Source organism: Phyllobates terribilis, unplaced genomic scaffold (genome assembly GCF_046119375.1).
Source record: "Phyllobates terribilis strain yellow unplaced genomic scaffold, ASM4611937v1 Scaffold_4__5_contigs__length_816908805, whole genome shotgun sequence".
In the NCBI taxonomy this organism is placed as follows: domain Eukaryota; kingdom Metazoa; phylum Chordata; class Amphibia; order Anura; family Dendrobatidae; genus Phyllobates; species Phyllobates terribilis.
This window is the reverse complement of record NW_027362764.1, coordinates 86,886,124-86,911,972: the sequence shown is the minus strand read 5'-3', so window position 1 is coordinate 86,911,972 and position 25,849 is coordinate 86,886,124. Positions and strand designations below refer to the sequence as shown.

Below are 25,849 nucleotides of genomic sequence, written 5' to 3'. Positions count from 1 at the left end.
ATGTTTCTTGGCCCAGTCTTGACATTTCCCCTTCTGTGTCTTGTTCAGTGGTGGTCGAGTTTCAGCCCTCCTTACCACGGTCATGTCTCTGAGCACTGACCACCTTCTACTTCTGGGCCTCCAGGGAGGTTGTCCATCTGGAATATGACAGTTATTACACAGATAGAGACTGTTTCATGGATAGACTCTCTAATAAATTATTCTCTATATACAATTGCAATCAAAAATATTCAACCCCCATTGTATATTAAAGGGGTTGTTCACTACTTTATATTCCCCCCGCCTCATGTATCCCCCCAGGGTCCCTAAGACTTCTTGTAAATACTTTCTGTTGCTGATAATGCCTGTGAGTGGCGCTATCACTGGCCGCTCACAGGCATCACGTGACCCCCGGCTGCAGCCGGCTCTGACAAGCGCTGGCAGCAGCCTGGGGTCTTTGTCTTTCTAGTTCCAGGTGGATGGCAGGCTGTGGGTGGGGTTACCCCCCCCCCCGCATCATACCCGGCATCCACCGTGCGCTCTGCCTCTCCACATTCATTGGGAAAGCGTGCGGTGTGACGCGGGGGGTAACCTCGCCCACAACCCAGCAGCCACCGCGGGGACCCCAGCGTTGAGTCATGCCTCACTTGTTGTGACATCAGCGCGGGGTCTCGTGATGCCTGTGAGCGGCCACCGATCGCGCCGCTCACAGGCATTATCAGCAACACAAGGTATTTACAAAAAGTCTAAAAAGTCTTAGGGGCCCCAGGGGGATACATTGGGGGGTGGGAATAAAGTAGTAAACAACTTCTTTAAGTTTATTAGCAAAATTTCAAAACTTTCTGCAGTTTAAATCAATAAACCAATCAAACAAAAACAATCTCAGGACCTGGTGCTCTGTTTTTTTGCGCTTTAATTTTTTCTTCCCTTTCTTTCAAGAGCCTTAATTTTTTTTCCATTGCTATACCATCAATATAGCCTTATAACGGTTTGTGTGGGAAGAGTTATATTTTACTATATAATGTACTGAAAAACAGGAAAAAAATTCCAAGTGGAGTGAAATGGTGAAAACAATGCAACCCCACTGTTGTTTTTGTGTTTTTATTTTTTTATTTTATTGTATTCATTGTGCTACCTAGTAATATGATTCTCCAGGTCAGTACGATCACTGCGATGCCAAATTTATAAGATTTGTTTTTACATTTTAGTGGTTAAAGAAAATTATGAAATACTGTATGTAATTATTTTTTTTTTGATACTCTTAAACGTTTTTATTTTCTGTTTGTTGAGCGGCTTGGGACCATGTTTTTTGCGTTCTGAGCCATTGTTTCTTTATACGATTTTGGGATACATAAGGCCTTTTGATCTCTTTTTATTGCATTTTGGGATGGGAGTGAGGCAAATAAAAAAACGGCAATGTTATTTTTTACATACTATATATATTTTTACAACTTTATTTCTCTAAAACGCTGCAATGTTTCAGAGAAAACGTAGCTTCAAAAGCCGGCCAGGGCCATCTGAGTGTGATCCGATTCTCTTGCATGACATAATTGCAGGAGAAGATGGAGAACCTAATTTCTCCATTGTCACTGTGAGCGTACATGGGTGCGTGTGAAACATTGGACTGCACTCGGATGTCATCTGAGTGCAGTCTGATGTTTCTTACGCACTGATAGACTGTATGAGTGCGTATGATACGATCATTGGATTCACTCGCAGCATGCTGCAAATGTTTTCTCATGCCGAATCGGTATGAGAAAATAATCGCAGGTCTGCACTGCCCCATAGTGTAGCATTGGGCCAAGTCCTATCCGATAAAATACCAGATAGCAAGGGTGAGTGAGGCCTTATTCTGAGACTGCAGTAGTCAGCAAAAGTGGAATTTTGTGTTGACTTTGGAGAAACTACTTGTTACATTAGTTTTGTTCAGCTACATAAATGGTTCTTGTTTGATTGCTTTATCACAAACAGCAGACAAGTTTCTTATATTTTGCTAATAAAACTAATTTGCATAGGGGGTTGAGTAATTTTAATTGCAACAGTAGTTATGAAAAAGTAGATCTAAACTGAAGCTACACCTTAAAAGTGTCACAAAGTATTCATAGCACACCAAGAACAACACTGCTTAAAACACAAAATGTTGTACAAACATGTTCCTGGTCTGACGACCTTCTATAACTGAATAAATAAAAATTTGGATCAAACATAAAAAAAATGAGTTGTTATTGAATTGTCCGTTGTCCTCTGCTGTTCCGCAGCCTCTTACAATAATATGAAATCATAGAACTTATCTGTTTGTTTTAAAAACAAAACTTCCTCCCAAATGTTTTTGTGGTGCAATTGCTTTGATCTGCCCAATGGTAAAATTAAATTTGGTTCAAAGACTGAGCGAGTTAAACGTTCCCATCTGCTGCAAGTAGATCACGTTGAATTTTAATGAGATTGTTAAAGAATCAAACGTTGCTGGAGATGATGGAGAATGGGGAGGTGTTGGCATGGAAAGCTCGTTGATAACATTCTGTCCTCAGTTTTATAGACTCAGATTATGTTTTTTAGTTTGGATTTCTAATCATTCTTAGAATTACTATTAAATCATTAACTTAAGTAATAAAAAAAAATCCCAAAGATCTACCCTAGGTAACACTACATAAGTAACTGGTGGCTCTGGAAACATGGGAGTATCACAATTTCCTCCATATTATTTATGATAGTCTTTGGATGGACATTGTAGAATTGGTAGTTCACACCAGCTAGTGGTCCAAACACTGATCAAGCCTTGTACATGGTGCGACCATAAAGCAAAGAAGGTGGTCAAGATGCTATAGTCGTAGCCTAAATTCCTATAACTATGGATATTTTTCTGCTGGGGAGAGAAGTTCTGCAGAATTCTTGCTCCATGCCGTGACATGGCTGCTCCACCTGAGTCAGGATCGGGTAGCTGGAACGGAGGGGCACAATATATGGATTAAAAAAAAATCTATCATCGTAAAATAATAGAAACAATCTTGTTTTCCATAATATAGTAATGCTATGACTATCTGAATAAACTTTGCATGGCCAAATGTTGTGCAGGAAGGAGAGCAACTAAAAATTCCCATCTTATCCTGCACTAGATTGCTGTTGGCCCATCTCATGTCTAGCTGACAACTCTTCCTCTAACCTCCCATACCCATGTATACTTGGCTTCACTAAGAATACATGTGTCCTCATTAATGGGAAGGGAGTAGACCTCTGGTGGAGGCTTATGTCCCATAAAAATAAAAGGATTGGGCATGTTGAAAACAAACATGTCTGACCTTGTTAGGATGGGGTAGCTGGAATGGGTTGGCACAATGTTATGACTATCTGAATAAACTTTGTGAGGCCAAATGTTGTACATGAGGGGAGATAATGGAAAATTACCATCTTTTGCTGGCTTAGATTGCTGTTGGCCCATCTTTTGTCCAGCTGACAACTATTCCTCTAAGTCCTCCAAAACATGTGTACTTAGCTCTAATAAGAATACATGTATCCTCATTAATGGGAAGGGAGTAGGCCTCTGGTGGAGGCTTATGTCAAATAAAAAAATAAAAGGATTGAGCATGTTGAAATCCAACATGTCTGATCCTGGCTGCTTCACCTAAGTCAGGATGGGGCAGCTGGAACAGGTGGGCACAATGGTAGGACTATCTGAATAGACTTTGCGTGGCCAAATATTGTACGGGAGGTTGAGCAATTGAAAGTTCCCGTCTTATGCTGCCTTAAATTGCTCTTGGCCCATCACTTGTCCAGCTGACAAATATGCTTCTTACCCCCCCATACACATACTTACTTGGCTCCGCTAAGAATATGTGTGTCCTCATTAAGGGGAAGGGAGTAGGCCTCTGGTGGAGGTTTATGTCCTATAAAAATAAAAAGATTGGGCATGTTGAAATCCAACATGTCTGACCCTTCTTTTTTCATACATTTGCCTTTGTGGGTCAGGACAACATATATATATATATATATATATATATATATATATATATATATATATAGAATGGAAATGCCAACATCATCTACTTTGCCCTGCCCATAAAGAGTTTTTGTAAAAAAAATTAACTTTTTTATAATATGCATCCATGATGGTAATGTAACTCTAAAATGTGTAACAGCAACAAAAAAAATTGAAGCAAAAATAAAAATGGATTTCAGGTGTCTTGGTAGGCAATCCCCTGAGGCCCCTTCAGTCCTCCCCAGATACATTTTACACATGGTAATTTTTATATCATTCCATCTAGAGAGGATTTTGTGGAATTCATGAATTTGACATTTGTAGTTTCTGGAGGAGTAACATAACATTTACTTATTATGATATGTTAAGATCTGTCACAAGGTTCACTGTTAGGTATGAAATAGGGCAAACACATGGTACGAGCCGTGGAACTGTTAAGCATATATAAGATGGGAGGGAGACATTAAGGATCGGTGATTTATTTGTATTGACCTTAACATTACTTAAGAAACTGAATTCCTCAAATTCTGAGAGGTTCACAAGGAGCGATACAGAAGGAAGATTTACATATAAGAGATGGAAACACACAGATGTTTTCACCTGATTCATCAATTGCGACTTTTTTAAAAAGTTGCAAAATTTGGTGCAATTTCACTTCAGTCTTTCCCGGATGTATTTCCGAGTACACCAATTTTTGAGTGAATCACGTGCAACATTTTGATGAATTTGGCGCCAAAAACGGCAACTAATACCACTAGACAATAGAGGAAAGTGACTTAAAACCCCCCAAAAATGATGAAACGAGGCCTTCATAGTGATAACAATATCTGCATTCAGCGTGCCCTAATTCAGTGATGCTTAAAGGGTTGTGACTGCAGACTTGTGAATCCTTACAGCGCTTAGTGTGTGTGCTATCAGGATTCTCCTGTGCCGGCATTGGGAGTGGGCAGGCGGCCACGTGACTCTAAGTATGCAATTCGCATGTGTGCAATCACGTGATGACTAGTCGTGCGCTGCCTCGCTCGATAAAAGTGAATTGAGTGAAGCCGGACATGTCTAGTCGGACTGTGGCCTGAAGTATACAAATTGCATACTTGCAGTTCTCTGGCCGGCACCAGAGAATCCTGACACCACGCACTGGATTCACAAGTCTGCTGCTGCATAGAATGACTGCAGACTTGAGTACTAAGACTGGATAACTTATTTAATTGGGTTGATATTTTGGACTGTATAGGCCATCAAAGCAACATATTATGTTCCCGGCCTGATTTTACGCTACAGTATATGTGAACTATTTCCAGGATCCGCACATTCCTTAACCAAGAATCTGCAAAAACACTAGTGCACTCCCTCATCATCTCCCGCCTCGACTACTGCAAACTCCTGCTTTGTGGCCTCCCTTCCAAAACTTTTGCACCCCTCTAATCTATCCTAAACTCTGCTGCCCAACCTCTCCTCTCTGCCAATCCCTTCACTGGCTCCCCATTGCCCAGAGACTTCGGTTCAAAACCCTAACCTTGGCATACAAAGCCATCCACAACCTCTCTCCTCCATACATCTGTGACCTAGTCTCCCGGTACATACCTGCACGCAGCCTCCAATCCTCACAAGATCTCCTTCTCTACTCCCCTCTTATCTCCTCCTCCCACAATCGCATACAATATTTCTCCCGTGCATCCCCCCTACTCTGGAACGTTCTACCCCAACACATCAGACTCTCTCCTACCGTGGAAACCTTCAAAAGGAACCTGAAGACCCACCTCTTCCGACAAGCCTACAACCTGCAGTAACCATAGCTGCACCATACCACTGCACGACCAGCTCTACCCTCACCTACTGTATCCTCACCCATCCCCTTTGGACTGTGAGCCCTCGCGGGCAGGGTCCTCTCTCCTCCTGTACCAGATGCCGACTTGTATTGTTCATTGTTGTTATTGTACTTGTTTTTTATTATGTATACCCCTTTTCACATGTAATGCGCCATGAAATGGATAGTGCTATAATAATAATAAATAATAATAACTTGTGTGATATAACACATTATCCTGTCAATCCTGCTCTCACACAGTTCCATCAGTGGAAAAATAAAAAAGTTGTGGGTCTCAGAATATGATAGCACAAACCAAAATTTATTTTAAAATTTTACTTTGTAAAAGTAGTAAAACTTAAAATATATAATTTGGTATTGCCATAATCATACTGTCCTGCAGTAAAGTTACCATGTCATTTGTATCGCAGTGTGAATCCTGTAAAAACTAAGCTAAAAAACAAAGGCAGAATTGATGTTTTTTTCTGTTTTGCAATATATTATATGTTGAATTACATGGTGCCATCAAAACTGCAACCTGTCCTGTAAACTAGCTATCATCTGTCTATGTTAAGGTGAAAATAAAAAAGATATGGGTTTTGGAAGGGAAAATGAACAAATGAAGTGACAAAAAAATGAAAATAGTGGTTAATAATCTGCTCCAGTATGTCCAAAACTGGTCTTCTAACATATAGTAGATATGATTCCACGGGACTACAATGGGTACAGAAAGTATTCAGACCCTTTACATTTTTCACTCTTTGTTTCATTGCAGCCATTTGGTAAATTCTAAAAAGTTAAATTTTTTCCTCATTAAAGTACACTCTGCACCCCATCTTACCTGAAAAAAACAGAAATGTAGAAATTTTTACAAATTTATTAAAAAAGAAAAACTGAAATATCACATGGTCATAAGTATTCAGACCCTTTGCTCAGACACTCATGTTTAAGTCACATGCTGTCCATTTCCTTGTGATCCTCCTTGAGATAGTTCTACTCCTTCATTGGAGTCCATCTGTGTTTAATTAAACTGATAAGACTTGATTTGGAAAGGCACACACCTGTCTATATAAGACCGCACAGCTCACAGTGTATGTCAGACCAAATGAGAATCATGAGCTCAAAGGAACGGCCCAAGGAGCTCAGAGACAGAATTGTGGCAAAGCACAGATCTGGCCAAGGTTACAAAAGAATTTCTGCATTACTCAAGGTTCCTAAGAGCACAGTGACCTCCATAATTCTTAAATCGAAGAAGTTTAGGACCACCAAAAGTCTTCCTGGACCCGGCCATCCAGCCTTGGTTAGAGAAGTAAAGAAGAACCCCAAGATCACTGTGGCTGAGCTCCAGAGATGCAGTAGGGAGATGGGAGAAAGTTACACAAATTCAACTATCACTAAAGCCCTCCACCGGTCGGGCCTTTATGGCAGAGTGGCCCGACGGAAGCCTCTCCTCAGTGCAAGACATATGAAAGCCTGCATAGAGTTTGCTCAAAAACACATGAAGGACTCCCAGACTATGAGAAATAAGATTCTCTGGTCTGATGAGACGAAGATAGAACTTTTTGGTGATAATTCTAAGCGGTATGTGTGGAGAAAACCAGGCACTGCTCATCACCTGCCCAATACAATCCCAACAGTGAAACATGGTGGTGGCAGCATCATGCTATGGGGGTGTTTTTCAGCTGCAGGGACAGGACGACTGGTTGCAATTGAAGGAAGCATGAATGCGGCCAAGTAGAGAGATATCCTGGATGAAAACATCTTCCAGAGTGCTCTGGACCTCAGACTAGGCTGAAGGTTCACCTTTCAACAAGACAATGAACCTAAGAACACAGCTAAAATAACAAAGGAGTGACTTCGGAACAACTCTGTGACCATTCTTGACTGGCCCAGCCAGAGCCCTGACCTAAACCCAATTGAGCATCTCTGGAGAGACCTGAAATGGCTGTCCACCAACGTTCACCATCCAACCTGACAGAACTGGAGAGGATCTGCAAGGAAGAATGGCAGAGGATCCCCAAATCCAGGTGTGAAAAACTTCTTGCATCATTCCCAAGAAGACTCATGGCTGTATTAGCTCAAAAGGGTGCTTCTCCTCAATACTGAGCAAAGGGTCTGAATACTTATGACTGTGATATTTCAGTTTTTCTTTTTTAATAAATTTGCAAAAATTTCTACATTTCTGTTTTTTTTCAGTCAAGATGGGGTGCAGAGTGTACTTTAATGAGAAAAAAAAATGAACGTTTTAGAATTTACCAAATGGCTGCAATGAAACAAAGAGTGAAAAATGTAAAGGGGTCTGCATACTTTCCATACCCACTGTAAATGCATTAGATCATTGGCAGAAATAAAAATTGTTTGCACTGCTTTTGCCCAACTTTTCCATCAAGGAAATCCCCCAGTTATTTATTGGTTGATCACATATGATTTAAGTAACAGAATGTATTCAGACTATTTTAGAAATTCCAGTTTTGAGCACTTTATGTAAGTAAAGCATGGTTGTAGTCATTGAAAATAATTAGTACTAGGGAAGTTATTACGGCAGCACTCAGGTAGCCATTAATGAGTGCTACATTATATCCGAGCTACAGGAGGGCAAGGCATGACTTCTGATAAAGGTTTCCAGATGTAACATAACAAGTACATGTGTATATCTGGAAAATTTTATCTTGAAGAATAAAGTCTACATTTTTACCCATCTGAGTGCTAGATACATCCCTGCATATAACAAGAACATGCCCCTCTAAATCATTTGCAAGCATCTAGATAACTGAGTTCTGGAATATCATGTATATATTACATTGGTATTTGAGGTTAAACAATGCAAGAACCAAAAACACTGGTGCAGCACGTAGAGCAGTTCTTCATTTTCAACGTGGCCAGACAGCCCCAACCCTGGTGGGTCCTATTCCCTTTTCAATGGAAAGAAACCGTGCAGAATTACCTCTCCAAAGGAAATATGAGGGTAAAGAATTGCCCTAAGGGTCATGAAAAGGATGTAAAAGTGGAAACAGATAATATAATCCTTGTGCCATGCGTGGTGAAACCTAACACTCTAATGTTGCGTACATTTAAATTTTTGTTCTTCCAAGGTTCCTTTTTCTTATGTACAATACTGCAAATTGTGCCAGAACCTTGTCATTAACAATAAAGATAGTAGGACTTAAAATATACTAATATTTATGTTAAGAGGTAAGCATGATAAATGAGGCATTAATTAACTATCCAGAACGAAAAGTTTGAATTGTTTTCCCACCAGAACATTAAGCTGTTGCATTCAATTTTATGAACTTTGAATGGAGTGTCAGCGACTTTCTCAGCATTGTCCACATTAATAGTCCTTTTAATCCACTAAGAACTCAGAAACCATGTTCTGTTCATTAGTAGAGGACCAGCATTCAAATAATTATCATTTATACTTGAATAAGAATGTTTAATATAGAAATAACTGATCTGCTGACATTTTTAAAAATAGGATCTGGTGAGGTATTTATGTACTGATGATGGTTCTGGTGCTGTATCCATGTACTGATTGTGGTTCTGGTGATGTATTCCTGTACTGATGGTAGTTCTAATGATGTTTTACTGTACTATTATTGGTTCTGATCCTGTACACATGTAGCAACTCATAATTTGTCAGATAACGTGATAAATGGCTATGTTAATAAAGTATTTTGCCGTTTGACAATTACTTCATCTGCACTTATGTTAGGAGCATTAATTATAAAATTAAGCTTTGTAGCATGCAAATCCTATCATTGTGTAATGTACTGATGGTGGTTCTGGTGCTGTATTTATGTTCTGATTGTGGTTCCGGTGATATATTCATATATTCTTGTACTGATGGTGGTTCTGGTGCTGTATTCATGTATAGATGTTTGTTTTGGTGTTATATTTGTGTACTGATGTTGGTTCTGGTGATGTATTTATGTATAGATGGTGTTTATGGTGATGAATTCATGTACTGATGGTGAATCTGGTTATGTATCCATGTACTCATGTTGTGTCACGCTAGGTGTGAGTGCAACACAGGGGAGAAAGGGAAAGGGAGCCCAGACACTAGGGAAAGGGGGAAGTGGTGACCTCCTAAACTGAACCAGCATCATCTTGGCTTCCCCTACTGTCCCTATACAGCCTCCGCAGCTGTCGCCGATCATGTGCCTTGCCCTACTATCCCTGGCGTAAGGCTATAGCTGGGGGTGGAAGAAGATGAGCACTAGTCAACCTCCACTAGCACTCCAAAGACAAAAGGGGAAGACAACACGGGGAATAACAACTTAGCTTTAGAAGAACTCCAACAGGGCACACGGCCTCAAGACTTCAGAGAGGACGTGATGCTGCTTCAGCCAAGTTCCAAGTAGAAATGAGTATAACTGGTGACGCACACCTAGACACACCAGGTATATATACACCCAGGCTAAAGGGAGGTAGTCACTGGGTCCGAAACACAGCCTCCTATCTAGGCAGCTGTCTGCATTGCCAAACGTGGAGATCTCCTGCAAAGCACTGCATGGCAACTGTCTGTCACCTCTGACACACCCGTGACATGTTGGTTCTGGTGTATTCATGTACTGAGGATGGTTCTGGTGCGGTATCTATGTACTGATTGTGGTTCTGGTGATATATTCATGTACTGATGGTGTTTCTGGTGATGTATTCATGTTCTGATGGTGGTTCTGGTGCGGTATTCATGTATAGATGTTTGTTTTGGTATGTATTCATGTATTGAAGTTGGTTATGGTGATGTATTTATGTATAGATGGTGGTTATGGTGATGAATTCATGTACTGATGGTGAATCTGGTTATGTATTCATGTACTCACGTTGGTTCTGGTGTATTCATGTACTGATGATGGTTCTGGTGCGGTATCTACATACTGATGGTGGTTCTTGTAATGTATTCCTGTACTGATGGTGGTTCTAGTGATATTTTACTGTACTGTTATTGGTTTTGCTCCTGTACACATTTAGCAATCCATAACTTGTCAGATAACATGATAAATGCCTATGTTAATAAAGTATTGTGCCATCTGATAATTACTACATCTGGAGTTATGTTAGGAGCATTAATTATAAAATTAAGCACTGTAGCATGCAAATCCTAATAGTAAATAATGTACTCACTGTCAGGATTCAGATCTAGCATGCATAACATGACCATTCCTATGTAATTTTCATATTTGTGGTCACGTGCTAACTAGCTTCTATTATGGTTTCTCTCATTCAAGCAGGGGCAGCAGTTTTTCACTGAAAATTGAGAGAATTGGAAAGAGCAGCTAGTTGGCATGTGACTGTAAGCATGCAAATCCCACATGAGTGGTCACATACTGACTCCTCAAACTGCTTAAGCTGTTTATAGGATGGGTCACCAAACTGAATTTTTGTGTCAAATGCCGGAAAACCTAGATTCGCCTCTGTATAGTATATTATGTGTTTGAGCTCTGGAGGCAGTAGCATAACTACCAATACAGTTAAATCCTGCGCTAAAGAAGGGAGCCGTAGTTGAAGTGCCTTATTACTCCCTGTTCTGTAGGAAGACGCCTGTATTATAAATTGTACATGGTAGGTGGAGGCAAGTGTTTAAAATTTTGCAATAGGGCCCAGAAGCCTAATGTTATCCCTTTGTATATAATGTTTTGTGTTGCTAGTATTTGAGCTCCAGGATATTCTAATGATGAGGTACTGTACAGACCAAAAGTTTGGACACACCTACTCCTTTAAAGATTTTTCTGTATTTTCATGAATATGAAAATTGTACATTCACACTGAAGGCATCAAAACTATGAATTAACACATGTGGAATTATATACTTAACAAAATAGTGTGAAACAACTTAAAATATGTCTTATATTCTAGGTTCTTCAAAGTAGCCACCTTTTGCTTTGATGACTGCTTTGCAAACTCTTGGCATTCTCTTGATGAGCTTCAAGAGGTTGTCACTGGAAATGGTTTTCACTTCACAGGTGTGCCCTGTCATGTTTAATAAGTGGGATTTCTTGCCTTATAAATGGGGTTGGGACCATCATTTGTGTTGTGCAGAAGTCTGGTGGATACACAGCTGATAGGCCTACTGAACAGACTGTTAGAATTTGTATTATGGCAAGAAAAAAGCAGCTGAGTAAAGAAAAACGAGTGGCCATCATTACTTTAAGAAATGAAGGTCAGTCAGTCCGAAAAATTGGGCAAACTTTGAAAGTGTCCCCAAGTGCAGTTGCAAAAACCATCAAGTGCTACAAAGAAACTGGCTCACATGAGGACAGCCCCAGGAAAGGAAGACCAAGAGTCACCTCTGCTTCTGAGGATAAGTTTATCCGAGTCACCAGCCTCAGAAATCGCAGGTTAACAGCAGCTCAGATTAGAGACCAGGTCAATGCCACACAGAGTTCTAGCAGCAGACACATCTCTTCAACAACTGTTAATAGGAGACTTTGTGCAGCAGGCCTTCATGGTAAAATAGCTGCTAGGAAACCACTGCTAAGGACAGGCAACAAGCAGAAGAGACTTGTTTGGGCTAAAGAACACAAGGAATGGACATTAGACCAGTGGAAATCTGTGCTTTGGTCTGATGAGTCCAAATTTGAGATCTTTGGTTCCAACCACCGTGTCTTTGTGCGACGCAGAAAAGGTGAACGGATGGACTCTACATGCCTGGTTCCCACCGTGAAGCATGGAGGAGGAGGTGTGATGGTGTGGGGGTGCTTTGCTGGTGACACTGTTGGGGATTTACTCAAAATTGAAGGCATACTGAACCAGCATGGCTACCACAGCATCTTGCAGCGGCATGCTATTCCATCCGGTTTGCGTTTAGTTGGACCATCATTTATTTTTCAACAGGACAATGACCCCAAACACACCTCCAGGCTGTGTAAGGGCTATTTGACCAAGGAGGAGAGTGATGGGGTGCTACGCCAAATGACCTGGCCTCCACAGTCACCAGACCTGAACCCAATCAAGATGGTTTGGGGTGAGCTGGACTTCAGAGTGAAGGCAAAAGGGCCAACAAGTGCTAAGCATCTCTGGGAACTCCTTCAAGATTGTTGGAAGACCATTTCCGGTGACTACCTCTTGAAGCTCATCAAGAGAATGCCAAGAGTGTGCAAAGCAAAAGGTGGCTACTTTGAAGAACCTAGAATATAAGACATACTTTCAGTTGTTTCACACTTTTTTGTTAAGTATATAATTCCACATGTGTTAATTCATAGTTTTGATGCCTTCAGTGTAAATGTACAATTTTCATAGTCATGAAAATACAGAAAAATCTTTAAATGAGAAGGTGCGTCCAACCTTTTGGTCTGTACTGTATGTAACCACCAAAGTACAGAAGTGTCCATTCTGCTCAGTATGGTGGCTCAGTGGTTAGCACTGCAGGGCTTCTTCTGGGTTCAAATCCCACCAAGAAAAACATCTGCAAGGAGTTTAAATATTCTTCCTGTGTTTGTGTAAGTTTCCTGCCACACTCCATACTGACATACTGGTAGGGAATTTAGATTGTGATCCCCAGTGATGACAATGTCTGTAAATTGCTGTGGAATATGATGGCGTTATATATAAGAAAATAAAAATAATAAATCCTTGTCTCTAAAACTGTAATATTGCAAGATGTTAAACAAACTAAAAAAACTTATAAGTCAGACATTTTCCATCCATCAGCTATAGGCCTCTGGGTAAAAAAGAAGTATACATCTAACATATCCATTTTTTTTTCCTTTGCCAGATACCCCTGACAGGGGCTATCCACTAGTTATCCTTCATCCATAGGCTCCCATATTAAAAATACATTTATATTTAATATATACTTTCTTTTACTGGATGTGGCGAGATTGTACTGGATTGGTATCGTGATAAATTGTAAAACTTAACACAAGAATAGTCAAATCTGTTGTTTGATTTGTACTCGGTCTGTGTTCTGGGTTCTGTCCGATGAGTAAAAGGAGACTTGGAGGACTACCTGGCACAACTAGAAGATAGGAGGGACCTCCTTCTAGGAAGAGCTAAGAGAGATGTCAACAACTTCTTGTGGTTCTCCATTCTCTGCTGGTAGACATTCACAAATGTCTCATATGGAGGCTAATCTATGAATTTCCATTTATTGTTCTAAGCTGTTTGGTCTGATGTGAGAACCATCCAGCCGGTTTATGTTCCTAGATGTTTCCCTGATCCCTGTGTAATCTTACACATTGCATCCTAACTTAAACTTTTTCTGGCCTCCACACAAGTGTAAGTGAGTGGAATGTGTTTAATATTTATGGGGATCCAAGAAACACATTTGTACATTCCAGAATGAATTCTTATGTGTTTTATCATATCAAAATTTACTATCCCAGCACCGGACAGGAGAAGAGCGTTCATGAGGGAACTTCATAATGAGGAAGTCCCCCAAACATAAAAATCAGAACATAAATACATGTTCTCCACCAATGAGTATTTCTACAGTGGGTACGGAAAGTATTCAGACCCCTTACATTTTTCACTCTTTGTTTCATTGCAGCCATTTGGTAAATTCTAAAAAGTTCATTTTTTTCTCATTAAAGTACACTCTGCACCCCATCTTGACTGGAAAAAACAGAAATGTAGAATTTTTTTGCAAATTTATTAAAAAAGAAAAACTGAAATGTCACATGGTCATAAGTATTCAGACCCTTTTCTCAGACACTCATATTTAAGTCACATGCTGTCCATTTCCTTGTGATCCTCCTTGAGATGGTTCTTCTCCTTCATTGGAGTCCAGCTGTGTTTAATTAAACTGATAGGGCTTGATTTGGAAAGACACACACCTGTCTATATAACACCTCACAGCTCACAGTGCATGTCAGACCAAATGAGAATTATGAGCTCAAAGGAACTGCCCAAGGAGCTCAGAGACAGAATTGTGGCAAGGCACAGATCTGGCCAAGGTTGCAAAAGAATTTCTGCATTACTCAAGGTTCCTAAGAGTACAGTGGCCTCCATAATCCTTAAATGGAAGAAGTTTGGGACCACCAGAAGTCGTCCTAGACCTGGCCGCCAAACTGAGCAATCGTGGGAGAAGAGCCTTTGTGAGAGAGGTAAAGAAGAACCCCAAGATCACTGTGGCTGAGCTGCAGAGATGCAGTAGGGAGATGGGAGAAAGTTCCAAGTTCCACAAAGTCAACTAACACTGCAGCCCTCCACCAGTCGGGCCTTTATGGCAGAGTGGCCCGACGGAAGCCTCTCCTCAGTGCAAGACATATGAAAGCCCACATAGAGTTTGCTCAAAAACACATGAAGGACTCCCAGACTATGAGAAATAAGATTCTGTGGTCTAATGAGACGAAGATAGAACTTTTTGGTGATAATTCTAAGCGGTATGTGTGGAGAAAACCAGGCACTGCTCATCACCTGCCCAATACAATCCCAACAGTGAAACATGGTGGTGCCAGCATCATGCTATGGGGGTGTTTTTCAGCTGCAGGGACAGGACGACTGGTTGCAATTGAAAGAAACATGAATGCGGCCAAGTAGAGAGATATCCTGGATGAAAACATCTTCCAGAGTGCTCTGGACCTCAGACTTGGCCGAAGGTTCACCTTCCAACAAGACAATGACCCTAAGCACACAGCTAAAATAACAAAGGAGTGACTTCGGAACAACTCTATGACCATTCTTGACTGGCCCAGCTAGAGCCCTGACCTAAACCTAATTGAGCATCTCTGGAGAGACCAGAAAATGGCTGTCCGCCCACGTTCACTATCCAACCTGACGGAACTGGAGAGGATCTGCAAGGAAGAATGGCAGAGGATCCCCAAATCCAGGTGTGAAAAACTTGTTGCATCATTCCCAAGAAGATTCATGGCTGTACTCGCTCAAAAGGGTGCTTCTACTCAATACTGAGCAAAGGGTCTGAATACTTATGACCATGTGATATTTAAGTTTTTCTATTTTAATAAATTTGCAAAAAATTTTACATTTCTGGTTTTTTTTCAGTCAAGATGGGGTGCAGAGTGTACTTTAATGAGAAAAAAAATGAACTTTTTAGAATTTACCAAATGGCTGCAATGAAACAAAGAGTGAAAAATTTAAAGGGGTCTGAATACTTTCCATACCCACTGTATACTGATCAATCATTTTTCTTTTGATGAGGAGGCACGGTGTACTCAGATGCTTCTGATTCATGAGGAGGTGCATTCCATTTACAGTGCTGCTCACCATTATTGGCACCCCTTCATTTTTTTCATAGACTGTACAATATCTTCAGAAATAAATGGAAATGTACCAAAGTTATATCCTCAGGATTTTTTATTTAGTGGTCCAAAGTAATACAACAATAAAACATTGTTTTTCAACTTCCATGTTGTAGTTTCAAAGAAGAAACAGAATAAACAGCATGTGCAGCAATAATGGCACCCCTAATTAATACTTGGTTACACACCTTTTGGCATTGCTGACAGCCTCCAAATGTTTCTTGTAGCCATCTATAAGCTTATTGCACTTCTCAGCTGGAATTTTCTCCCACTCTTCCTTTGCAGTTTGTTCAAGCTCTTGAATGTTTGCAGGTTTCTTTTTCCCAATGGCAGATTTCAACTCATCCCAAAGATTTTCAAAGGGATTGAGGTCAGGACTCATTGCTGGCCATTTTAAAACAGTCCATTTTTTCTTTGTGTTAACCATTCCTATGTACGTTTGGATGTGTGCTTTGGGTCATTGTCTTGGTGGAGGACCCATGATCTTCAACTCAAACCAAAGTTTTCTTACACTGAGTAGGACATTACGCTCTAAAATCTCTTGATAATTCTCCAATTTCATGTTTTCTGTGATACGGTCAAGGCCTCCAGTACCAGATGGAGCAAAGCAACCCCACAGAATTATGAATCCTCCACCATGCCTAACTGTTGGTTTGGTGTTCTTTTTCTTATAAGCTTCATTTTGCCATCTGCAAACAAACTGTTGCTTTGCATTGCCAAAAAGCTCTATTTTTGTTTAATCTTTCCACAGAACATTTTCCCAGAATGATTGTAGTTTGCCAAGTTACTCTTTGGCAAAGATCAGTCGTTCCATTTTATGTCTTTTCTTCAGCAATGACTTCTTCCTTGGCCTTCGCCCATAAAGTTCTGCCTGCTTGGTCTAGTGTGCGGCGTATGGTACTTGTTGAAACCATGAGCCCAGACTGTTCCAGACTGGCCTTCAGGTCTTTGGATGTTTGACGTGGTGTTTTTTCCACCATTCGCCTTAACCTTCGAAGATATTTCATGCCAATTTTCCTCTTTCCCCCACGTCCAGGGAGGTTCTTGACGGTTCCATGCTTGGCAAACTTCTTAAGAACATTGCGCACTGTTGAAACTGGGATACCAAGGTCTTAGGAGATGGCCTTATACCCTTTGGAAGTCTTGTGTTGGCTAATAATAACAGTTCTCATGTCCTCAGACAGATCCTTTGTATTTTGACAAAAGAACAGGGACTACCATGTGGCTTTTTAAGACACTAAAGTCATCATTCATTGGTTAATTCACGTTACATGGGCACCGACAATTAATCACAGGTGCATCTCTTTTGTGATTTACCACAGGTGAGTCAAAATGTGTTTCCATACTAAATTAATGTAAAGTGTGCCAATACCAATGTCACAGCAAATTTTAAGCTTTTCTATTTTTCCCTCCCATTATTCTTTGTTTTAAATGATTGTTTTTCATTTGTTCTTTTGTATTTAACACGACACAAAAACTGTTTCACTCGATTCATTTTTTTTCAGGAGATTTTCCACATTATGTACTTAAACTTCATGGGTGCCAATAACAATGAGCAGGACTGTAATGAACCTGGAGTGCACTAAGGGACTGCAGTAAGGTTACTGGCAAAAGAAATCCCACAGCTTGTCAAGCAATAGATGGGCTGTGACAACAGGCCCCCACAGAGCCCATAACCTGTCCAAGCTCCGCTCATTTTGGCGGAGCTGAGAAACATGGCCGAAAATGCCAAACGGTGCAAAGTTTAGGCGCAACTCCAAGTTGTGCAAAAATTCTGTGACTTTTCAAAGCTTTTGCGCTAATTTTTTGGTGTAAAAGTTTTGAAGATTCAGGTCCCTGGTGTTCATATGTCCATGTATTTTTGCAGATCAAGTTGTCTGCACCAAAACAGAGACATGTTTGATTTTGATATGAGTCACACTTGGCAAACTTGGCAATGCAAGTCTATGGGTCCATGAAGAACATCGGACAGCACTCAGATGTCATCCATCTGCTGTCCGATTTTCATGTTTGTTTGATTGGAGAAGCTTGAGAAAACTTTTCGTGCCCAAAATAAAAACTGATGGTAAAAACTGACAAACGGAACAAACACTGATGAAAATCTGATCCAAAACACTGATAGAAATCAGCCTGTTTTGGGCGTAAGAGAAAAATCACTGAAGTCTGAACAAGCTCAAAGAGCGTTACCAGACGGATTTTTATTTTTTTCTAGACAAGTTATCCAAAAATCAATGACAGATAACATTTTATTATGGACACATTGGTTAATTATCATAAACTCTAAAGAAGAGTAAAGGTTCCATCAGTCTATTGCTCTGAATACGGATATGAGCACATCGGCTGCATCTACTGTGAGCTGTAATGTGATGATCTCTACAATCACAGACGCCTCAAACTTTTTGTTTCAGACAGTGAAGAAAAGTGCCTCATTTTTACAAACTCTCCAGGAATTTGTGGTTGGTTGGCAATCCCTAAGAATAGGAAATAGTATCCTGTCATTTTATTGCATCTTCTGTCTACACCCAAAACCACTTTATTCTATTGGGTGGTGATAAATGCAGCTCAGCTGTACAGCACATACAGTGACATGCAAGACAAGACTGTGGGCACAGGAAACACACAGACGATTAGTGGACGAGTAAATGTGCCACATGTATTAAAGCTGTCAAACAGTCGCAAATCATGCACACGGGGGTGATTCAAACATATCACCGAGTACGCTGAAGATACTCGCCCGAGTATACTCACCGAAAGGGTTAACCGAACATACTCGCTCATCACTAGTCAGCACCACAGCCAATGGTAGGCACTGGGAGCAACGGAGTCTCCTCGGTGGATCTGGAGAAGGCGAGTACAAAGTGTAGCAAACATTGTCCGAAAGAGGACAAGAGAACCCTTTAAGGATCCATGGTAATTATTAACATGGGAAACTGTATTTGGTCATGAATTTTTATTTTAACTGTTGCTGTATAAAAATAGATGTAAAAGGGAAGAAAAAAAACCCCCCCAAAAACGGACATGCGGATGAAAATCTGTTGAATTTTCATACGCGTGTCTGAAGAAGGCCTAAAACTTGCCAGATTGTGCGCTCCAGTGATACAACTAGTATTAGATCAGTGCTTACAAGAAGATTGTAAGCACCACACAATGCTCGACTACTACTCCTAGACCGCCAGAGGTGGCCGGTAACCTAGATGAGCGCTAAACAGTAGCAATAAAAATCCCTCTGTTCTTTAGAAAGAGTAAATTGCAAAATTGTTTGTTCTTACAAGCACTTTGCAAATTCAGCCATTTGGGAAATGGAGACAATCCCTTTAAGCAATATTGGTTTTTGTGTTAAAAAAATAATAATAATAAAAAAAAAATCATATTTTAAGTTATTTTTTTACTACGGTAAATAAAAATCCTAAAATAATAATTGTATTTTTCCACCATGGCCGCACAGTTATTTTGATATCTGACATAGTGTTGCTGGCAGGACTTTGATGTTGATTTTTGAATTTTTACGTTGTACATTTAATTTCTACTTTTCATTTTATTTTCATGTCGTCTTTACAATAAAGTCAGAAAATAATTTTTTACTTTTCTTACTTTCCTTTTTCCCATAGCAGGCCCAGATACAGGGTAAAACTGCCTTGACAAGCGAAAACTTGTAGACTGCGTCTCTAGCAGGCGTACACCATTATAGTTTATGGCGCATATGCCCGAATCATGTTTGTGGGGGGTTCAGACGCAAGCGCCGATGGGACCATTGAACAGGTGCCAGAACGCAGTGTGAAAGCAGCCTTAGACATTTCACAGCAGTCAGGTTGCAGAAGTTCTTCCATGCTGCTGAATATGCAGTGTGTTTAATACAGGTCATGTTAGAAGTGCGCCCTCCAGTGGAATTATGGAGAATGATCATCCCCCAGTACAGTGAAAAGCAGCACTGGTGTTTAATTACAATCCCGTGAGCTGCAGGTACCATTAGTTCTGTGCTGTGGCTCATTTATTTCAGCATTCAGATCCATTTATACCGAACTAGATAGTTTAATCAGAAGCAAATTAAGCAAAGCACAAGAGTTTTCTAGGAATAGATTCTGCACCAGACTGGAACAGAGAGTAGATTAGGAAGTCCGAGCACATCTACAGCTCCGGCAATTTAGAAAACATTTTACTAAATTAACTTGTACCGGACCAGTTGTAAGTTAAAAGGAACTAAAATTAAAAAGGAATCTGAGCAACATAATGGAGATACAAAGACACGTATTCCAGTGATGTGTCACTTACTGGGCCGCTTGCTGTAGTTTTCATAAATCAACAATGTTATCAGCAGGAAATGATCACTGGAGGACTAGTAAACCTGCTGCTAGGTAGTCCTCCATATTCATGATCTGTGTAACCCCGCCCCTAGCACGGATTGGCAGCTTTCCGCCTATGCACAGTGTACACAGAAAGCACCCAATCAGTGATGTGGGCGGGGTTATACAGAGCTCAGCATTCAGAGAACTGCTAGATCTGCAGTAGATAAGACATTGTATCAAAACTACAGCAAGCAGCCCAGTAAGTGACACATTGCTGGAATCAGCTCTCAGATTGGGTTGTAAAAACCTGACGACAGATTCCGATTAAAGGGATATTCCTTGCATTGAACATCATAAACTATCTGCAGGATTGGTGATAACTTTCTGATTGGTAAGGACTTCTGGGCCCTAAAGAGCCATGTTATAACAGAGCGGTGGCCTTGTATGGAGCTCAGGTGCACATGGTACTGCCGGAGATAGCTGAATACTGTGCACAACTATCCGCATTAGTCCCATAAATAATGATCCCTAAAGCCTCCATTCTTGGGATCTGTGTGGGTCCCATTGGTCGGACGCCCGCAGATTACAAGATTAACCTTGGGATGATGATGATTTTCAATGTTTTCTCTGTAGAAAATGTTTTGCAGCATAAACAGTGGTGTGAAAAAGTGTTTGCTCCCTTCCTGATTTCTTATTCTTTTGCTTGTTTGTCACACTTAAATGTTTCAGATCACAAAACAAATTTAAATATTAGACAAAGATAACACAAGTAACCACAAAAAATGCAGTTTTTAAATGGTCTTTATTTTTAAGGGAAAAAGAAATCCAAACCTACAAGGCCCTGTGTGAAAAAGTGATTGCCCCCACCCCCCTTTAAAACATGAATTAACTGTGGTTTATCACATCTTTGAGAAGCAGAGTTCAATTTCCCTAGCCACACACAGGCCTGATTACTGCCACACCTGTTCTCAATCAAGAAATCACTTAACTAGGACCTGCTTGACAAAGTGAAGTAGACCAAAAGATCCTCAAAAGCTAGACATCATGCTGCGATCCAAAGAAATTAAAGAGCAAAATTACCCCAAGAGTGCAGAGATGACTCATCCAAAAGGTCACAAAAGACCCCACTGTTTTGCTGCTTCAGGACCTGGAAGACTTGCTGTGGTAAATGGAATAGTGAATTCTGCTGTCTACCAAAAATTACTGAAGGAGAATGTCCAGCCATCTGTTTGTGACCTCAAGCTGAAGCACACTTGGGTTATGCAGCAGGACAATGATCCAAAACACACCTGTAAGTCCACCTCTGAAAAACAAAATGAAGACTTTGGAGTGGCCTAGTCAAAGTCCTGACCTTAATCCGATTCAGATGCTGTGGCATGACCTTAAAAAGGCAGTTCATGCTCGGAAACCCTCCAATGTGTCTGAATTACAACAATTTTGCAAAGATAATTGGCCAAAATTCCTCCAGAGCATTGTAAAAGACTCATTGCCAGTTATCGCAAACGCTTGATTGCAGTTGTTGCTGCTAAGGGCGGCCCAACTAGTTATTAGGTTTAGGGGGCAATCACTTTTTCACACAGGGCCCTGTAGGTTTGGATTTCATTTTCCCTTAATAATAAAGACCTTCATTTAAAAACTGCATCTTGTGTTTACTTGTGTTATCTTTGTCTAATATTTTACATTTGTTTTGTAATCTGAAACATTTAAGTGTGAGAAACAAGCAAAAGAATAAGATCAGGAAGGGGGCAAATACTTTATCACACCACTGTATACCAGTAGGCATTCAATGAGATCCTGCAGCATGATATTAATATAACCTTTATATTAGTCTTGCATGCATGTCTTTCCACTCTTATTATCAGCCTGTTCCTAAACCTTACCTCCATAATCCCCCTTCTCTCATGTTCACTACAATACCCAGAACACCCGTGGCTGCTGTGAACACATGAATCAGGAACGTGATGCACAGCTCCTCTCTTTTATCCGAGCTGACAGACGACGCTTGGTGTTAGAAAGTCAAGCCCAATTTATGCTGCAATTCAGACAATGTGAGGTCAAAACACAGCTATTCTTTGTGGAGAGCCATTACCCCTTCATTTTAGGCATCATAAGGTTTTTCTTTATGGTTGGGCTCCAATTAGGCACATTAATCAATGTCTTAAAAATCTGCATTGTGCTATTTCTCTTGGAAATGTAAGAACATGTTGACTTCACGTTACCAACTGAGTTTGTCCTTTCAAACTTTGCCGCCGTCCAATCTTTTCTGGCATTATGAGTATGGAGGAGAGTACCAGCGACCAGTAGTCAGGCTACTTATAGCTTACACTTCCAGGAGGAACTACAGAGGCACAAAAAAAAAAAAGATGCTTCAGGCTGTGTTCACACGATGCGTATTTCATGCGTTTCCGCGGCGTTTTTGCAGTTGCGTAAACGCCGCGGAAACGCATGAAAAACGCATGGTAGAAGGGCAGCAATGTTCCCCAATGGAAATCCGCATGTGCTGTGCCCATGATGCGGATTTTTCCGCAGCGTTAACGCTGCGGTCAAAAATCCGCAGCATGTCAATTAATTTTGCGGAAACGCGGCGATTTCGCCGCCATTGACTTGCATTAGAACGCGCCAATTCCGCAAGACAGCATTTGTACTTGCGTAATTGGTGCGTTCTAATGTGCGGATGGTACCCGGGTGTGGAGGAGAGGAGAGTCTCATCCACACCCAGGTACCATTAAAAAAGCTGTAAAAAGAAGAATAAAATAAAAAATAAATGTATTCTTACCATCTGTCGGCCCGCGCAGCGCTCCCGCTTGGTTCCCGGCACTTGCAGTGAGTTGTAGGACCTGCGGTGACGTCAGAGTCATGTTACGGGTCACGTGACGCTGACGTCGGCAGGTCTTTCAATTCAAAGTTGCCGGCAGCCGGGAGAACGGAGTGAGCAGGACAGCGCGGGCCATCGGAGGTAAGTATATACACTCTCTCGGGTCACACTATATAAATCCATGCTGTTTGCATGGATTTATACAGTGTGACCTAGTTATCAAGCACTTTCCAGGTGATGCTAACATCGCCTGGAAAGCGCTTGTCAATCTGCATGCAGAAACGCATGTGAATCTGCATGTGGATCCGCATGTATTTTGCAGGAAAAACGCATGCACAATCTGCATGCGTTTTTTCTGCCAGGGAGATGCAGAAATGATGCAGAAATTTTCTGCTTCATTTCTGCATCGTGTGCACATACCCTCAAGGGGTATTCCCATCTACAAGATCCTATCGCAATATGTAGTCGGTGTAATAATAATATTAGCAAATAACTCCAATTAAACATTTAATATGGTTCATCTGATTCGCAATGTTGCTAACCCATGTGCAGGGCATTGCAGTAGTTTAGGTAACCCATGGTTATGACCCCTAACAACTGTTACTATAGGAGTGATCATAACCATGGATACCCCATGTGCAGGGCATTGCAGCAGCTTGGGTAAGTGACATAGTTAATCAGAAGAACTATACTACATTTCTAATTAGTGGTATTTCCTAATATTATTATTATTATTATTATTATATCTACAACATATTGAGATAGGATCTTGGAGATGGGAATACACCTTTAAGAACTGAGAAGGAGTTGGAGTTTTAAATGGGATTGGACTTATCAGCTCATGCCCATCTCTATCAGCAAAGCCGCTGCGCCCGGTGATCGGCTGCAGAGATGCTGATGTGACATCACCGCTGCAGCCTGTAAACAATCACCAAAGCAGTGGAGGAGAGGCAGCCCTGGACCTGGGGAGGGCGAGTAACGGTTTATTTTATTATTTTCAATATGGGTGTTAGGATTTTGGAAAAAAAAAGTCGAAATGGGAAAACTTTAAGACTGTACGTTTGCCTCTCGTCCCGTTATATAGACACTTCCCTCCATCAATAAGAAAACACAGCAAATATAAAGAATAATAATTTTAATAAATTGACAGTCTCTGTCTTCTTGCTGTAGTAATCACATATTGTACATGACAAGTTTATGGCAGGGCCAGTGGTCTCCATTATTAGTGCCCTGTAATTAACGCACGGTCTGCCATCTTGTCTGTTGTAGACGATCCTGTTTTTTACATCGCAGACTCAAATATAAAATCAGTGAAAGAGCACTTGGTGGCCATAAAGTGGCGATGACTCCGGGGGATGATCCAGTGCTCGGACACTGCAGTTCAGGAGAAGTTCTGGTTCGGAGCTCGGCTTTTTCCGATGACCCTATAATCACGGTCAGTGCTGCACTTTTCTCTTTCCTGTATCACCATTGTCCTTGAGCGAGTCCAGGAGACTACCGATCCTCTCACTGGCCGATATCTTCTTCTTTCTCCTCGTGGTGGTTTCTCGGTCAGAGCTGTTAGTGATTAATATTGAAGCGAGACCCCAGGGTTTCCCAGTTTTTGAGGATTCTCGGACCTGGTCTTGTAAGATGAAGGCGCTCTCCTGAGCGAGGTTCACAAACCTTTGGAGCTGGGGCTGGTTGACATTTTTACTAACGTTTAGCGTCTGTTCGAATGGATTCTGGATGTAGAGCGCAGCGACTTCTGGTTTGTTCTTTTCTAGACCCTAAAGGACAAAAAATACCACTTATCATAATAATGAAGATCAATGCACTCTAACAAAACCAAAATGTGTGTATATGGCTTCAACTGGAGAGGAGCCAATCTATTCGAAACAAGTCAAATTTGCTTCTTATAACGGTCGCTTTGGCCTAGAAAAAAAGCTGCTACTAGAAAATAAGATCACATTAAATTTAATCACCAAATATGTGAGTGTAAAAGTCATCAGTAAATGATCGCAACTTTATGTCTAGAGGCCGCAAAACAGTGTGCTCTGTATGTCAATATGTACTAATAGAAAATATGGATGTTACAGAGGAGATCCCCAATTCATAGCCCTCTTGTCACAATCCTGCCACTAGCTGTGTCCTAGGGACGCTGTGAGTGACTGGTCAGCCCCCTATGGATAGCAGGGGCGTGTCAGGCTGTCAGTACTGTGAGTGACAGCTCAGCCCCCTATGGATAGCAGGGGCGTGTCAGGCTGTCAGTACTGTGAGTGACAGCTCAGCCCCCTATGGATAGCAGGGGCGTGTCAGGCTGTCAGTACTGTGAGTGACAGCTCAGCCCTCTATGGATAGCAGGGGCGTGTCAGGCTGTCAGTACTGTGAGTGACAGCTCAGCCCTCTATGGATAGTAGGGGCGTGTCAGGCTGTCAGTACTGTGAGTGACAGCTCAGCCCCCTATGGATAGCAGGGGCGTGTCAGGCTGTCAGTACTGTGAGTGACAGCTCAGCCCCCTATGGATAGCAGGGGCGTGTCAGGCTGTCAGTACTGTGAGTGACAGCTCAGCCCTCTATGGATAGCAGGGGCGTGTCAGGCTGTCAGTACTGTGAGTGACAGCTCAGCCCTCTATGGATAGTAGGGGCGTGTCAGGCTGTCAGTACTGTGAGTGACAGCTCAGCCCTCTATGGATAGCAGGGGTGTGTCAGGCTGTCAGTACTGTGAGTGACAGCTCAGCCCTCTATGGATAGTAGGGGCGTGTCAGGCTGTCAGTACTGTGAGTGACAGCTCAGCCCCCTATGGATAGTAGGG

The 25,849-nt window shown here is 41.3% G+C and overlaps 1 protein-coding gene across 1 annotated transcript in view; it reads right to left on the bottom strand.

Moving 5' to 3' along the window:
* Positions 1 to 24,174: 24,174 nt before the first annotated feature.
* Positions 24,175 to 25,849, bottom strand: part of MTPAP (mitochondrial poly(A) polymerase) — a 28,612-nt gene continuing 26,937 nt past the window's right edge. The window contains exon 9 of the mRNA XM_073677594.1: positions 24,175 to 24,825. Within this exon, the coding sequence (XP_073533695.1) occupies positions 24,493 to 24,825 (333 nt within the window). The 3' untranslated portion in view covers positions 24,175 to 24,492. The remainder of the gene's footprint in view (positions 24,826 to 25,849) is intronic.